Genomic DNA, 15188 nt, shown 5'->3' with positions numbered 1-15188 from the left:
ATCCTAAAGCCGGGTGATGGCATTGGCGCCCACACATGAAGAAAATATCAGCACCGATGCATGAAGAAGCCATGCTCAATTGCTAATCAGCATGCTATCGCTCAATGCACACCAATGCCAATGATGACACGAGCATAGACACACCAAAACACAACATACTCAATTTGCATCGCTGTTTGACACACAACACGAGATAGTGGAATATGAATTGTTCTAGCACAAGATGGAGTCCATATACAGAAAAAAAAATATGTAAAATCAAATAATGAAGGAAAACCGTTCACACAATGCAATCATAAGCCGCCCAAAGGGGAGAAGAAGTACCTTTACAATTACGTGGAGCCATGTTCATATGTTTCTAGAGTGCATGTGGACTGTAGGTCCTATAGAAGTAGGAGTGTCCTTATGTGGAAAAGAACAGATCTTCCAAGGTTTTCTCCCTTGTGTTGATTGCAAGTGCGACACATGCAGTTTTGTCCATGATTTCCAAGCGGCACATCAGATAAACAACGCCAACATCTTGCAGAACAAAGGTCGGGGCAGACATTGGGATGTTCTCGGTATCTGTTTGGTAGAGTTTCGTCTGATTTTGATTTTTTATGGGAATTGATTCTTTGAGAAAAGTGATTCTGTAGCTGAAAATGATTCTCTTTGATTCTCTAGCATAAACTTTTAAAATCAAGATGAAGAATCACTTTACATAATCATGAGAAACTAATTTTTTCAGCTCCCAGTCTCTTAGTTCATTTCAGATAATTACTTCACAAAATCAGCAAATAATCACTTCTCTCTGAAAAATTATTTGGCAGAGCTCCTACTAGATTCAGCAGAGAATCAACTCTAACAGCTCAGCCAAACGCACCCTTATTCAACCTTAATTTTCCAAAATGGCTGCTGATGAGCTGAGGCAGCCGTAACATCATCGACATCAACCTTGTAGTCCCTGAGCCAGTGATCCGAGCCGGTCTGCCTGTCCCATGTGACGGCCACCCAACCATCACAAGCATACGCATACGGATCCTCGGTGTCAACCACATTGTTAGCAAACTCGACTAAATCCGAGTTGTATAGTTCTCTAATCCAGACTAATTTTGATCAGTCTAAAACAATACAAAAATGCTCGTGTTTGGTTGGATGGCTAAAGATATTTTGATTTGCTATACTCATATTTGGTTGGCTGCACAAGGTGATAAGATGATTCTGTATTTGCAGGTGAAGTTACCACCGCCCCCTCCTCTCCGGTCCTTTCCTCCCTCGGTCCCTCCCCCGCATCTACTACTCCTCCCAATCCCCAACCCCGATGGTGCGCTGCCGCATCGCCGTCCTCCTCGCGGTGTCGCTCCTGCTCCTGCTCGCCCGCTCGGACTCCTCTCTTCCGCCGCCACCACCACCACCGCGTACGACGAGCTCCGCCTCCGAGGCTTCCCTCGGGGCCTGCTCCCGGCGGAGCGTAGCTATCAAGCACCCCAAAGTTGGGTGATGGATCGATTCATGTCCGCGTTGAGCTTCGCCGCAGTCGAATCGACCTCAAGCATGGTCGAATCGGGCCTACATCGCCGCTCGCCTGCTCCCTCCGGTTGGGGCCGCCAGCCCGCCGGCTAGGCGCCCGCCGCCATGAGCCGCGCCTCGACGTCGCACCCCGCCGCCGCGAGCCGCGCCTCGCCGTCGCGCCCCCGCCAGCATCATCTTGCCGAACCCAAAGTCAGCGGCCTCCGCCACTGCCACGAGCCAGCCGGGCGGCACATGCCCCACTCGCTCCACCCACGGTACCTCCGTCCCGGCCAGCGCCGCCTCCCTGCGACGCACGCAGGAGCTCTAATGCGCCGAGGAGCTTCGGGGGCCGCCGCCGTCGCGGCCGATGGCAGGGCGCAGGTGCTCGCGTAGGTCTACCGGGAACGCGAGGTACACGGTGTATTCCAGCAGGGGAGACGGGAGGGTGAGGCGACTCTGTCAACTTGAACCACCGGGGCTTGTGCGAGCCTGCATTAGTCGAAACGCACGCTCGCTGCGTTCCCAGGAAGCCGGGCAATGCCCCCTCTTTTGCACTACCGGAGCCAGGCTTAGGAGCTGTGCAGGCATCCAATCACGTGCATGCTGCGTTACCGGGTCTGTGCAGGAAAACAATCACTACCATAGTACGCCCTCGTGGTTGAGATCATTACTTGATTCACAGAGAAGCATCCTTCTCCTGTTTGCGATCTCAACAAACTTGATCACACCATTGATGCAAATGACATCCCGGATACCCGATGAACAACTGGACATGCCCCTGTTGATGTGCATTGGAGGGGGCAACCGGATGTGTCTCAGCGGCAGAACAGGAGACTCATCATCGACCAGCGTGCTCCCATCAAGCACGATCACCTTGTTAGCTTTATGGCACAGCCGGGAAGCACCCATGGCCCTCAGCGCCAACCGCGCAAGCCGTGTGTTCCATGTCCACGTCTTGGAAGAGAAGGTTGTGGAGATCGTATTCATAATCGCCTGTACCCAGTGGCGCCAGCCGATGCTGGCGGAGAACAGCTATGCGGTAGCCGTCTTCGCCATCGGCACCGGGCAACAGGTCGAACTCATCACTACCATAGCAGATCGGGGATGGGACGGGGAGCAGGTCGAGCGACGGGTGCTCGTGGTCGGCTTTGTAGACGAAGTGCTGGTGCTGCCCCGGCTGGTGGCGGCGGTGGGCCGCGTTGATGTTGGGGCTGGAGGAGGAGAATTGGATATGCAAGATGGCGATGTCCTTCTCCGAGCAGACGACGGCGGGCTCCGCGGCGAAGTCGCTCTTCTCCAGACTCCAGGCCGGGGCAGTGGACGCACAGATGCGAGTGGCCCGGCGGGTCGGCGAGCCAGAAGGAGACCTGGACGGCATGGCCGGCGCAAGTGAAGCCTTGCGCGTGGCCGAGCGGCGGTTGCTCCAGGGGCCGGCATGGCCGAGGGGTGCACGGAGGCGGCGTGGAAGGGAACGCGGGTCTCCATCGCGGGCTAGGTGGCGGCGGCGAGGGCAAGGGTATACCCAAGTACGTAGTTCGATGGTTTGGTTGTTAATTGTTAGTATTTGCAAAAAAAACAGAGGCGTGTCCGGTTCGAACCCTGAGTGCATCTGCGCCGTTGATGGTGCCCCTCTTCATGGGCTCATCGCTCTCGCTCATGGCAGCCCTGACCCCTGGGGTGCATCAGGCTTGCCACTAGCCCCGCCACGACGTGCACCATCAGCAGCAGCACCGCGTCCCTCGCCCGCGCTGCTGCACGGCGCACAAGTGAGGTCGGCGTGCGTCGTGGAACCAGCGGCGCGGCGGGTGCTTCCGTGCTTGGCGGGCCGCAGACGTACATCCGGCGTCGTCTTCGCCGCCATGGTTGGGTTGGAAGGGACAGAGAAGGCTGGAGCTGGACGCGCTGAAGCCGCTGAGATCACGGCAACGGGCTAGCAGCCAACGGCCGCAGAGGACAGATGTAAATTCGCACTGGTGACCTGTCCAGAAACTTCGGAGCCGAGCTGCAAAACCTGGAGCGGCGCGGTTCCAAACACACCCTTAATCCTTAATCTGTGCAGCCGGGAAATTTCATAAACTTTACCAAGAGAACCCTGAGGTTTTATAGAGCTTTTCTCCCAGCACATTCGGTTGATCACCGTACAGTTTGGAGTAATTCACACGCACAAACAAAATGGAAAGCATAAAGCATATATTACTGCAACCATCACCACGAGGGAAATCGGATCCCGGACCATCGAGTCAACATCTACTCCTAACATTCAACTTGAAACCAGTGCCGCACCGGATCCAGTAAGCAAGTGCACTTCCAGGGAGAAGTGGCAAAACCGTGCGGTTACAGGGTGTTTCGATGAAACAGAAGATATCAGCTAAGGGCCAACCGCGATTTGACCCAAAAATTTAACCCGGTGATGGTGGTATAAGGGGATTGTGTTCATCCCAACTTCAAACGCTACCTAAAGTTAGCAATCCTCTTTGCAATGGACAACCTCATCGGCATGTCAGTATTCCATCCCACCCGCTGGTGCACTGCTCTCTTCCTTAGGGCTCTCAACAATGATAGATTCTGTGGTAGTCATCAGAGATGATACACTGCGATAGAAAACAGAAGGCAAAAGTGTGTCAGTGGATGAAAAGCAGGGGAAAATATATCATAACAGATTTTTTTTAAGACCAAGATTCAGGCTGCTTGAATGTGTATGCAACAGCCTGAAAATTGAAGCTAACATTTGACAATTCAGTAATCTGGTTCAGCTACTTCAATGCAGTCTCACTATCTTTCAAATGTACTTCCTTCGACGGAAGTACAAGTCCATTAGGGCATCGATGGTCTCTAATATTGCACTTTGACTAACGGTATCTATAAAACTATAAAAGTACACCATCTTATGTGGAAATAATTATATACCATGAAAACATCTTTGAATAATGAATCTAGAAATACCAAACTGATTTTATAAATCAATACGAGTTTTTTATTCTCACAGTCAAAGGTAAAAAAACTTGGCTTACGAGAAACCTAGACGGTTAGATTTCTGACTGGAGGAGTTACTATGTTACTCTTCACATTTAAATGGTTTAACCACAACCCATATGTATTTCAGTATTTGATAAAAAAAGAAAACAAGTATGAAATTAGAGAGAGGACCTTGCCGCATCCATCAGGGCTGTCCTGATCACTTTAAGAGGGTCAATGATACCAGCCTTAACCATGTCCACATATTCACCTACATTGGAAGTGTTTGCATAACCAGAGTTAAATCAGTTTGCATAACCAAAGTTAGAAACACGATTTAACCTGAGTCCTCAAGGGCCAAGGTGATTAACAATGCACCCTACCTTTAGCTGCATCATAGCCTAGATCAGTGTTTTCCTGTTCCAAAAGCTTGCCAACAATAACAGCTCCTTCTACGCCAGCATTTGAAGCAATAGTCTGGACTGGCGTCTGCAAAATCCTCCAATTGTCAGATGATGCAAACATGAGAGAATCATTTAAAAAAAGAATCAACTTTCAAACCTTCAAAGCATTTTGGATGATTTGAACACCAATCTTTTGGTCAAGGTTTGCACTTTGCAATTTATCCAGGTCTTTTGACGCGTAGAGAAGGGCAACACCACCACCTATGTGTATCATAAACAAATAAGACTTTCTGCTCATGCTGATATGCTGAAACATGCTTACACAAGAAAACTCAACAGTGGAGCTCCAGTACAGTACCTGGCACGATACCCTCCTCAACTGCAGCTTTGGTTGCATTTAGTGCATCAATCACTCTATCCTTCTTCTCACCAACTTCCGCTTCGCTTGCTCCACCAATCTAAAAGAAAGATTGAAATAAAGAATGCTACTTATACACAGGGCATCCGAATCAAAATTAACTGCGGTGCCAATTCTCTTATCAGAAATACTATACCAACTAAGAACCTATACTCCAGCCTGTCTGCCAATTTACACATTACCTAATCTGTCAGTTGACTAATATTCAAGTAATATAGATTGATCAGTTTAATATTGACATCAACATTCTGGAGTTACATCATTTAAAATGGATAGTATTTTTCACCTTTAGAACAGCAACACCACCAGAAAGCTTTGCCAATCGCTCTTTTAGCTTTTCCTTATCAAAGTCAGAAGTGCATTGCTCAATCGCAGATCTCAGCTGTTGGAAAAAAAAAGAAATTTATGGCAATAAGCACATAAGAGTCCAAATTGTCTCATGGAAGCTAAACTGATAGAATGAACCTGCTCAGCTCTCTCTTCAAGTGCCTTCTTATCTCCAGCTCCATCCAGGATGACAGTGTCATCCTTGGATATTGTAACCTGCATTTCAATCACTTCATTTAATAAAAGAAATTGCCCTCTGAAGAATGAATAGTTGTATGATAATCTACTGAAGCTATTAAAAGCTCAAAATTATTGTTCAATCATGTAATCTAAAACATAACTACTTTACAGGTGAATACTTTATACTGACAACAGTTCAGTTTGATAGGATTTGAAACAAAGTGTAGATTCATCAACAGGAAATATTTACCTTCTTGCAAGTGCCAAACATCTGAGGCTCAAAGTTCTCAAGGTTCATCCCAAGTTCTTGAGTTATGACCTAGTTCAAGGAAGGTGTAAATGAGGATCTGGATATCTGATAACTGCGACTTAGACAAAGTGATCTATGACTTACTTCTGCCCCAGTAAGGATAGCAAGGTCCTGTAAGTTGGCTTTCTTGGTGTCCCCAAAACCAGGAGCTTTGACCGCACAGACCTACATTTCATGTCAAATTAGAAAGAGCTGAAGGAAAGTCCAAGCAACAAAAACATATAGAGAGACAGAGCCAACCTTAATGCCTCCACGAAGCCTGTTAAGAATCAGGGTACCCAACACATCACTTTCCAAATCTTCCACAACAATAAGCAGAGGTTTTTGCTTCTGTAGAAGCAGAAAAATAGATCATTGGCAATCAGATTGTAATTGACGTCAAGACAAACAAACATCAGCCATGATCCCACAAGAACAAACAGATTGCAATCAAGATAAGTACATCCCAACATCAACCAACCCATGAAAATAAAAGTTTAAAGAAATACCTTCATAGCCAACTCCATGACATTGGCCACCGCGTGCACGTTTGATATTTTCTTGTCGTGTATCAGTATCAAGGGATCATTTAGTTCCTACAACAAATAAAATAAAGATATAATAAAACAAATCGAAGTTACTGCAGTAGATGAATAAAGAAAGAAAAAAGATATACTTACACATTTCTGGTTCTTTTCGTTGGTAATAAAGTACGGGGAGATGTAACCTCTGTCGAGCTTCATGCCTTCCACAACTTCAAGCTCATTATAGAGAGTGTTGCCATCCTATCAAGATTTTATGGCTCATAAACAGAATATACACTAGAACAAATCCCCAGATGAGAAAAGTTGGCATAGAAATCTTCTCACAGCTAGTTATAAGAACAATGAAAAAACAATGATAACAATCCCTTGTGGTGTACTCCAATATGTTTCAAAATGGGCACATAAACAAGGGTACTCATCATGGGAGTGTGTAAATCATATTTGGAACTGCCAAAAAAATTAATTCAAATATTGGTAGAGCTCCCAGTAAGGACAATACATCCAAAGACAGATTTAAGAAGCTTCACCAATACTCATTAAAAAAAATAAACAGAGATGACGAGATTCATAGAATGCATTAAGGTAAGTTCTTTAAAGTGTTTTTACTTACCGCAATGGTGATAACTCCCTCTTTACCAACCTTCTCCATAGCTTTTGCGATTAGCTCACCAATCTCCCTTTCCCCATTGGCTGATATAGTACCCACCTTGAGTAATAAAAAAAATTAGCACATATGCCTTAGGGAGAACAAAACAAACATATTAAAAAGCTCTCTAGTTTCTTGACTTGTTGTTCAACAAATACCTGTGCTATTTCCTCTGATGTACTGATCATTCTCGCCATGCCTTTTAGGTTTGTGACCACAGCATCAACAGCCATTGAGATGCCACGTCTCAGATCCATGGCGTTCATTCCGGCCGCTACAGACTTGCAACCCTCAGTGAATATAGCCTTTGTCAGAACAGTAGCACATGTAGTACCTGAAAGTGTTTGAGCATAAGAACAGGGAAATGAAACAATTTACCAATGCTCACAAATAAGCAATATTTACAGAGAGTACTTAAACGGAGGGAACCACATAATATGACAAGACAGCAAGAATTTGACTTAACAGTGCAGTAACCCTAGGACCAAGACCGATGCAATGTGCAAAGTACATCAATCATCCAGTCCGGAGAAGTCAAAGTGGATAACTTACAACATGTGTTACAAGATGGTTCTTAGAAATAAAAGATATGTACAGCGTTGAAAGTCTGTCAAAAACACAAGTCTAACGAAAACAACCACAAACATTGATTTAACTGAAAAAACTTTCACATATTAATGCAGAATATTGCTAGTTTCAAGTTTGAACATTGCCTATGATGCATTCAGAAGAGAAGCCAATAGAAAATTCTAAGTCATAAGCTTGACAGGCATATGGCATACCATCCCCAGCTGTGTCATTAGTAGCATTAGCGACCTGCTTTACAAGGCTTGCACCAACATTCTTTACTCTGTCACTGAATTCAATGCTCTTGGCAACGGTCACTCCATCTTTTGTAACTTTAGGAGCGCCAAAGCTTTGCTCAATAATAACAGTACGCCCCTGTAGCATAAATACATTGAGCCCGATAATGTCAACATGATAAGTCTCATAGCATACTGTTAAAATAAAGCTATTTTAGCGGTCGCTACTAAGAAAAACACAGTGAAGTACTACCATGGGCCCCAAGCATCATCGATGTCTCATAGCATGTACAAGAGGATTATAGATAAGATCATCCAAGTAAGCTAACTACATACAAGCATCATCAATGTCACTTAGATCTCGATAATTACCAGATGTAATTTATCGCACACACAAAAAAAAGTGTATACTATTACTACCCATATTGGCTATAACAATAGGCATAGCAAACAGTCCAATTATTGTGGTAGTGATGATTCGTGCCACTATGAGTGGTAGCATACAAATTATCTGGAAACAGAATTATATGAACTCAAATAAACAGCATGTAAATCTCCAGTACATTCAAAGTTCAGAGATCATGAACTCTGCATATGCTTATGCACAAGGGTATACCTTGGGGCCCATTGTCACTTTGACCGCATCAGCTAATTCCTCAACACCCCTCAGCATCAAGGCCCGAGCTTGGACGCCAAACTTGATGTCCTTGGCTGCATAGTTTCTGCTCCAGGCCAACCTGCTCCCCACCTTATCAGATCGCACCACATGCAAAACAACCGAGCGCACAAGTCAGTCATAAACCAAATCTGAATCAACGGGAAAGCGCTGAAAAAAGAGTTTTTTTGCAAGTTAGCGTTGCCGATCACTGAACTGCACAGGACCAGGACGCCCCAAACCACAAGGCCGGAGCCAAACCGAAACCGCATTACCAAATCACTACCACAGAAATCTTCTCACCTGGCGAGCGCCGCTCCCAGCTTGCCTGCTCCAAAAGGCAAACAGCAAATTTCAGCGACACGAGTGATTACTCCGAATGCCCCCAGTGCGGAACGAGAGAAAGCGTGCGCGGAACAAGGAAGAAACGAATCGGCTGATCACTCACCGGGCCTTGGAGGCGAGGCTCGCGGCCGCGCGGTACATGGCGACGGAAGGCTTTGCTTCTAGCCCTCGTGCTAGTTCTGGGGGCGAGAGGAGGAGACGACAGGTGGAGGAGGGGAGGAGAGCTGCTTGAGGAAGAGGAAAGAATTGGAGAGGACGGAGGCATTTGTTTTGCAGGGGTTTAGGGTTTTAATAATGCCGTGGCTCGAGGTCTCTGGGCCGCCAAGCGATCAAAGTGGGCCGAGCGCTATGGGCCAGGTCGTGTTGACCAATGGGCTCGCCTGAGGAAAAATGCCACAACGCGGCGGAAACTGAAATTACCTTTTCGCGTCGAGGGCTTATCTGAAAGAAAAAAAGGAATCTCCGAATCGCGCCGGCCGGCGAGCCTCTTCCTCTCTCCTCCGGTCCTTCCCCTTCCCATCGCATCGATTTCCTGGTTGTGTTTGGGAGGGCCTGCGAGAGGGTGGGAACCGGAGAGATCTGTGCCGCGGCAACCGATCTCCGGCGCTATGGGGTTCCTCGAGGACTTCCAAGCCAGTGAGTGTTCTTCCTCCCGCTAGGGCACGCCCGCCCGCCCGCCCGCCTAGGTCGCGAGCTTCCTCAGCCACACAGATTTTTTCCTAAAAAAAATAAATCGGGATTTAGCCTAGAAATTCCGGATGTTTGCTTATTTGGCATACACGAGTGTTTGAGTTTCATGATTAGATGATATTGCCATGTCAGTACTTCAAGGGCGTGCTAAATGATCCCTAAGACTAGCCTACCTGCATAGTGGTTATGCAAATTCTCTCTTGTTAGAATTTCCAGCTGTATATTTTTATTTGGCAACTTATACAGCCATTAGCTTTCCTTGATGGAAATCATCACTTGTGCCTTGACAAAACAATTATTTCATTAGTTGCTAGATTTGATTAATTATTGCAACGTGGCACTAGCAGCCCTGGTTTTTGTTCCATGCACCATTTCACGGGTATTCAATTCTGTTTCTATTGAATAGTCCATGTTTCCTTGCACCTATTGATAAACTGAAATGTGGAGGTTATAGCTGAACTGGGTAGTAGGGAGTATTGTTTTGCAAGAGAATATAACATATGCTAGAATCTTGTAAATATTGTTTCGTTTTCTTGATTTGATTTATCCCTTCAGATGGTAACATTACCACTTTACAAATTACCTTGTTTGATTACTCTCAGGTGTTGAATCATTGCCATCTATGCTGCACCGGAACTATTCATTAATGCGAGAGTTAGACAAAAGTTTGCAAGGTAGCAGCATTTCGACTTTTGAATGATATATTATTTTACCAACTCTTCTTCATCTCTAAAAATATACATATGAAACAAAATCCAACCACGATAAAGGTTCAGTGCCCAGATGCACTAAGAGAACATTTTATACCCATGCTTGCAAAGTTGCAAAGGTGGTTCTACCTTATGTATAAGTTTTCATTGGCTGGAAGAATGCTCAATATACTGCTCTATTTGTGATTACATGTGTACTTTTGCTTTAAAACAGATAGATGCACAAGTATTATGTAGGATTGCTGATTCTTCTGTAGACGACTACATTTCATTACTTGAACTGCTTCTCAATTGCATGTCATGTTAAATGACTGTTATTTATGATTCATTTCCCAATATTTGAAGAATGTAGTGTTTATATGGGCTGTGGCAAGGAATGGCAACCTACAATTCACTGCAAATAAACTTTTGATGGGATAATTTGGGAAGTTAATAGCATTGTACAGACTATGCACTAGGTTGAAAGTTGTTTATGCTGTTGTGAGTGAAATGCCAACTAGCTTTATTTCTCTCAATAGGAACTGCAATCTTTTTTTAACTAAAGTTTTTTAGCCTTAGGCTCTGATAATAGCCCCTCCCTTTTGTGCTTCTCATTAGGTGTGCAACTTGAAAATGAACAGCGCTGTCAGCAAGAAATAGAGGATATTAAGCATGGACTTGAATCTGGAAGTATTACATATGACCCAGCAAAACTGAAATTTTCTGAAGAAGCTATTGAGGAGCAGAAACATTGTGTTAGAATCGCTGACGAGAAGGTGGCTTTAGCCACTCAGACTTATGACCTGGTAAGTCCACTATCAATTTTGGTGATTGCTCCAGGAGCATCTAATTATTGCTCTAGTTTCGGTGGATGAATTGGAACACAGAGAGAATTAATTCTCTCCTCTTATAGTCCTGTGTAGAAGAAATGGAAACTGGTACAAAATCCTTATGAATTGTTTTTTTTCCATTTATTTCTCCTTTCATCATTTCTGGAGAGATAGCTATCGATTTGTGCTTGTGATTTTTTTCCTCCACCGATATGCAAAGATAGGCTGCCAAGTTTTGTTTGTTTAATCCAGAATTCAACATATCTGCCATATTTCCTGTAATAGCACTTCAGGTTCCATGTAACAGTATATACCATTTTAATTAGATTTGTCAATAATTTTACATTACTAGTTTATGCTTTGCTAGGTCTGCTGCATAAACATGTCTCATGACACCTCTGCGATGTTCCTAAATTGTGAATGTGCGGGATTTTGATTGTCCTGATCTATAGGTTGATGCTCATATCCAACAGCTAGATCAATTTTTGAGGAAGCTTGAAGAAATTCGACAAGGTATGCAATTACCCATTGCATGACACTGGTTATTTTCGAATTTCGTGTACTTTACGTTTCCTTTTGAGTTACATACCTTATCAGTTACCTTTTTAGAAAGAAAATACTGATTACCTGTATACCATGTGGTCTGATTAACAGAAAAGGAGGCAGCTGCAGCTGTTGCTGCAGGCACTGTTGCTCCTGCTGCTGCTACTCCAGCTGCGAGTGCTGGAGTGTCAACTGCTGATGCTACTCCAAAAACTGGAAGATCTGGCGAAAGAGGCAGAGGGGGTCGTAAGAAGTATGTTTTGCATCTAGAGTAAGTTCAATCCAGTAATGGTTTCTCAGTGTAACACACAAACTCTCATTTCAGGGCTAAGGTACCCACTGAGCCACCAGCACCGCCTATTGATTTAGAGTTGCCTGTGGATCCTAATGAACCAACATACTGCATCTGCAACCAAGTCAGCTATGGTGAGATGGTCGCATGTGACAATCCTAATGTATGTAACACCTCCTTTGTTTCACTGCTACACTCCAGTTTGATGTGTTCCATTTTCATACTCATGCTTGGTTTATATCACATATTCACATTCATATCTATTTGGCAGTGCAAGATCGAGTGGTATCACATTGGCTGTGTGGGTGTGAAAGAGCTGCCCAAGGGAAAGTGGTATTGCCCAAGTTGTGTCGGATTCCAGAAGAAGCGAAAGGGCAAATGATATTCGCTCCTCATGCCGCTCTACTAGTGTGTAGACCTTGGTTGTTGATGTTGGGTAACAAATGTTGTTGCTCTTAGCTGTTTGTGACAGTGCATACCGTTGTAGATCCAGTGATCTGTACATGTTACTCCTATGGTGCTGAGGAGTGCCCTAGACCTCTTAGAGTTAGGACCATGCAATGCAGTCGGTGAGTGATTTCATTGCCTTTTGGCGATTGGGTAGTCTGGAACTCGGTTTTTCAATCTGCCCTTTGCAATGTATGGGTTTTCAAGCATGCCATGTGCAATCAATTGACTTTACTGGTCTCTGAGGAAAGGTTGAATCCTGGTGTGCTGCGGACTCTGCTTTTCTTTCGATGGCTCTTCCGGGTTGAACAATGAACATATTCAGTTGGAAGTTCCGCGAGCTTTTGTGAACTTCCATTGTTTGAAGATAGCAACTTCCGCCTGAACCTGAACATGGGCTGGACTTGGGCGGGAGAAGAAGAGGGCTGGCTTATTTTGGGCCATAATCAGCTAGGCAGGCTGTTGGATACAAGTATCGGCCGTGAGCTTCATTCTGGATTTCCTTCTTCATTGCCGGAGGTGGAGGAGGACCGCGGCAAGCCGGCAACGAAGGCTGATGGCGGCGACGGGCGCAAGTTGCTCTTGTAAAGGATCTATGTGTAATTTTCTTGTTAGTCAGGGGTGTCTTGTTAAGGGGCTGGCTGTAATAGTTTTATATCAATAAAATCCAACCCTTTCTCAAAAAGAAAAATATAAGGTGAATAAAATACTTAAATTTGCATGGATGTTTAAGCCTTAAGGTATGCCAATTAGGTGATTTTAAACGCCTGTTTGTACTGAAGGTTGTATTGAAGGGATTAATTGTTAAATACAGCATGTGCTTAATGATGCGACAATTTCACTCAATTTGAAGCACTCGTGTACCTATTTGAAAAGACAAGGCAGAAGCGCAGGTAGAAGAGCTCGTGCATTTTTTTTTCGTTTTTGTGCAGTCATCTCGGGAGGGGAGTGGCCAAAAAGTGAGCTTCGTGGTGGGGTAGTACTCTGGAAAAAGATGACTCTGGTCTGCACCCTGCAGTCTGCGGACGGGTGTGTCTGCTGCCTCGCTGGCTCTCTGCAGCGACAGAACTGAGCAGAAACACAGAAGAGGCCCAGCGGTAGTCGACACTGTGAGAAAGGCACCGTCGCGGGCGCGGGGCGGCCAGGCCAACAACGCCCAGGGAAAATGCAGCGAGCAGCAGCAGCCAATTTGAACGCATTGGTTCGTGCGCTCGTCGTCGGCTCCTGCGTACAGCAACGCAGGCCGCAACAGTAAACCCACTGCAAAGACAGCAGCAACAGCATCGCCTTGCCCCTCGTCTCTTCGTGCTCATGGAGCTATTCCCGTGGGCCAAATTTGTCAGAGGACACTCATCAATCTTTGTTTTTGGTAGAGGACATCGCTCAAGTTTATCTTTGCCAGTACACACCGTTCAAATGTGATTTGCTCCTGAACACTATGACTATTAAAATATAATTTCCTTAGGAAGAGGAGAGAGGAAACATGAGAAAAGACTGAAACGCCCCCTGCAGGCCCATGTTAGAAGCTGAATAAAGGGCTATGTGCCTACGTAGGCCATGTTGCAGCTCGATGCGATAGAACCAGCGCGCAGGCAGGATTCCGGCTCCTCTGAAAACGGTTCTGACTCTGATTCCTCTAGTAGAGTAGCTTCTCCGACTGTGGTTCCTCCTTCTGAAAAAACGTTTGGCAAAATAACTCTTCCGCTCCCACCACCGCTCCTATCCACTCCCGACCTCCCGCCTCCTCCCGGCCGCCTCCGCCCCCGCCTCCCGCCTCCTCCCGGCCGTCGCCATCTCCGCCCATGCCTCCCGGTCATCTCCGCCCCCGCCGTCGCCGTCTGTCGCCGCCCGCCGGAGCTCTACCGTCTGCCGCTGCTCGCCCGCCCAGAGATCCCTCCGCCTGCTTGCGGGCCCTCCCGAGGGCAACGGTGGGCAACGAGGAGGAAGAGCCGCAGGAGCCTCTTTTTTTTTTTGGCTCCGCGGGCCCGAAACGGCTTCAGAGAGCGAGATTTTCGAGGCTCCATCGGCGGAGCCGGAGCCATTTCGGACGTCCCGCGCCCTTTGGCACGACTTCGGGAGAAGCTTCTCGAGGAGCCGCTCCCGGAGCCCGGCCAAACACGCCCTAAGAGGTTGTTTGGCAGGGCGGTTTCGGTTGTGGCTTCTTCAGTGGAGCAGTTTTTTTTTCTTCAGCTCATCTAGCTGAAAAAACATTTGGTAAAACGGCTTCACCGGCCTTAGGGGTTTTCTTTTCTTTTTCCAAATTTTCTCTTACTCTCTTTTCCTCCTTTTTCCTTCCCACTCTTTCTCTATCTTTATAATCCTCTCCTCATCTCTTTCTTCAGCTCTCCCTCACCTCCGACGCCATCCACCTCCCTACCGACGGCCACTCCCCCGCAGGCCGCTCCTCGCCTTTGCGCCCTCCCACCTCCCTGTCGGCGACCTCTCCCCCGCAGGCCGCGCCTCGCCACCGCGCCCTCCGCGCTCGTTGCCGGCCGCCTCTCCCCGTAGGCCGCACCTCGCCTCCACACTCGCTGCCACCTCTCCCCGTGGGCCACACCGTCGCCCCCGCCGTCGTTGTGCTCCATCCCCACCTCGCCCCCACATCATCGACCTCTGTCCCCGCCTTGTCCACGCCGCCG

General features: G+C 46.5%; 2 protein-coding genes across 3 annotated transcripts; one reads left to right on the top strand and one right to left on the bottom strand.

Moving 5' to 3' along the window:
• Positions 1 to 3660: 3660 nt before the first annotated feature.
• On the bottom strand, positions 3661 to 9304 carry LOC101774600 (chaperonin CPN60-1, mitochondrial). Of its 2 annotated transcripts, none has more exons than XM_022822846.1 (18): positions 9162 to 9304; positions 9017 to 9044; positions 8675 to 8806; positions 8038 to 8197; positions 7414 to 7589; positions 7220 to 7315; positions 6745 to 6849; positions 6574 to 6660; positions 6326 to 6415; positions 6170 to 6250; positions 6026 to 6094; positions 5734 to 5811; positions 5555 to 5650; positions 5209 to 5308; positions 5008 to 5111; positions 4830 to 4935; positions 4639 to 4717; positions 3661 to 4082 (listed from the first exon to the last, which is right to left on the bottom strand). In XM_022822846.1, the coding sequence occupies exons 1-18, from the start codon at positions 9197 to 9199 to the stop codon at positions 3992 to 3994; spliced, it is 1716 nt and encodes a 571-aa protein (XP_022678581.1). In that variant the 5' UTR covers positions 9200 to 9304; the 3' UTR covers positions 3661 to 3991. The 2 variants fall into 2 exon arrangements, with proteins under 2 accessions (XP_022678581.1, XP_004985740.1); XM_004985683.2 differs by having other exon boundaries at positions 9017 to 9041.
• Positions 9305 to 9503: 199 nt separating this feature from the next.
• On the top strand, positions 9504 to 12806 carry LOC101774196 (PHD finger protein ING1). Its single transcript, XM_004985682.3, has 7 exons — positions 9504 to 9694; positions 10351 to 10422; positions 11056 to 11243; positions 11720 to 11780; positions 11922 to 12063; positions 12136 to 12265; positions 12374 to 12806. Exons 1-7 carry the CDS (start codon positions 9667 to 9669, stop codon positions 12482 to 12484), a joined length of 732 nt encoding a protein of 243 aa, XP_004985739.1. The 5' UTR covers positions 9504 to 9666; the 3' UTR covers positions 12485 to 12806.
• Positions 12807 to 15188: the final 2382 nt, after the last annotated feature.

Source organism: Setaria italica, chromosome IX (assembly GCF_000263155.2).
Source record: "Setaria italica strain Yugu1 chromosome IX, Setaria_italica_v2.0, whole genome shotgun sequence".
NCBI classification, from domain to species: domain Eukaryota; kingdom Viridiplantae; phylum Streptophyta; class Magnoliopsida; order Poales; family Poaceae; genus Setaria; species Setaria italica.
This window is presented reverse-complemented; position numbering and strand designations above follow the sequence as displayed.